At 57.3% G+C, this 686-nt stretch overlaps 1 protein-coding gene across 1 annotated transcript in view; it reads left to right on the top strand.

The window, feature by feature from the left end:
• CTSS (cathepsin S) overlaps positions 1-686 on the top strand; it is a 4,423-nt gene that overhangs the window by 1,048 nt on the left and 2,689 nt on the right. Inside the window, exon 3 of the mRNA XM_032449164.1 lies at positions 453-607. Coding sequence (XP_032305055.1) covers positions 453-607 — 155 coding nt within the window. The remainder of the gene's footprint in view (positions 1-452; positions 608-686) is intronic.

Raw genomic sequence — 686 nt, 5'->3', positions numbered from 1 at the left:
TGGACCTGATGATCCTGGAGGTCTTTTCCAACATTAATGGCTGTGATTCACCCCATTTTCTCCTTGTGGCCTCCCATGGGCTCACAATGCCACACTGCCCGTGTGAGGCAACGGGGTGTGAGGAAATCTCTTAATGCAGGGTTTGTGGTGTGTGGGCCCAGTCCCGGCCATGACGTGTGTGCAAATTGTCCCAGTCCATTCCCTGGGGCTGTGGGTGGCTCCATGAGACACGGAGCTGTTGGAGCTGCTGGAGCCGAGCTTCGTGTGTTCTATTTCTTGCCCATTCCACTGAACGCTTGGAACTTAAACACACATATATCCATAGAAAGAAAAACCCACAGATCTCCCCAAAAACCTTAAACTTCCACATCTAAAGGGAAACCCACCCCCCATGTGCTCTGTTTGCGCCCCATCAGAGGGAGGGATGTCACAGGTGATGCTTCTCCCCCCAGAGCAGTGAGGACGTGGCCGCGCTCCTGACGGGGCTCCGTGTTCCCTATGGGCACCGCCAGACCTCCAGGTACCGCCAGCGCGGAGCAGCCCCCGATGCCATGGACTGGAGGGAGAAGGGCTGCGTCACCGAGGTGAAGAACCAGGTGGGACAGATGCTCCCCCCATCCCATCCCATCCCATCCCATCCCATCCCATCCCATCCCATCCCATCCCATCCCATCCCATCCCATCCC

Source organism: Coturnix japonica, chromosome 25 (assembly GCF_001577835.2).
Source record: "Coturnix japonica isolate 7356 chromosome 25, Coturnix japonica 2.1, whole genome shotgun sequence".
NCBI lineage: Eukaryota > Metazoa > Chordata > Aves > Galliformes > Phasianidae > Coturnix > Coturnix japonica.
Note: the sequence above shows the minus strand (reverse complement) of the source record. Positions and strands in the feature narration are given on the sequence as shown.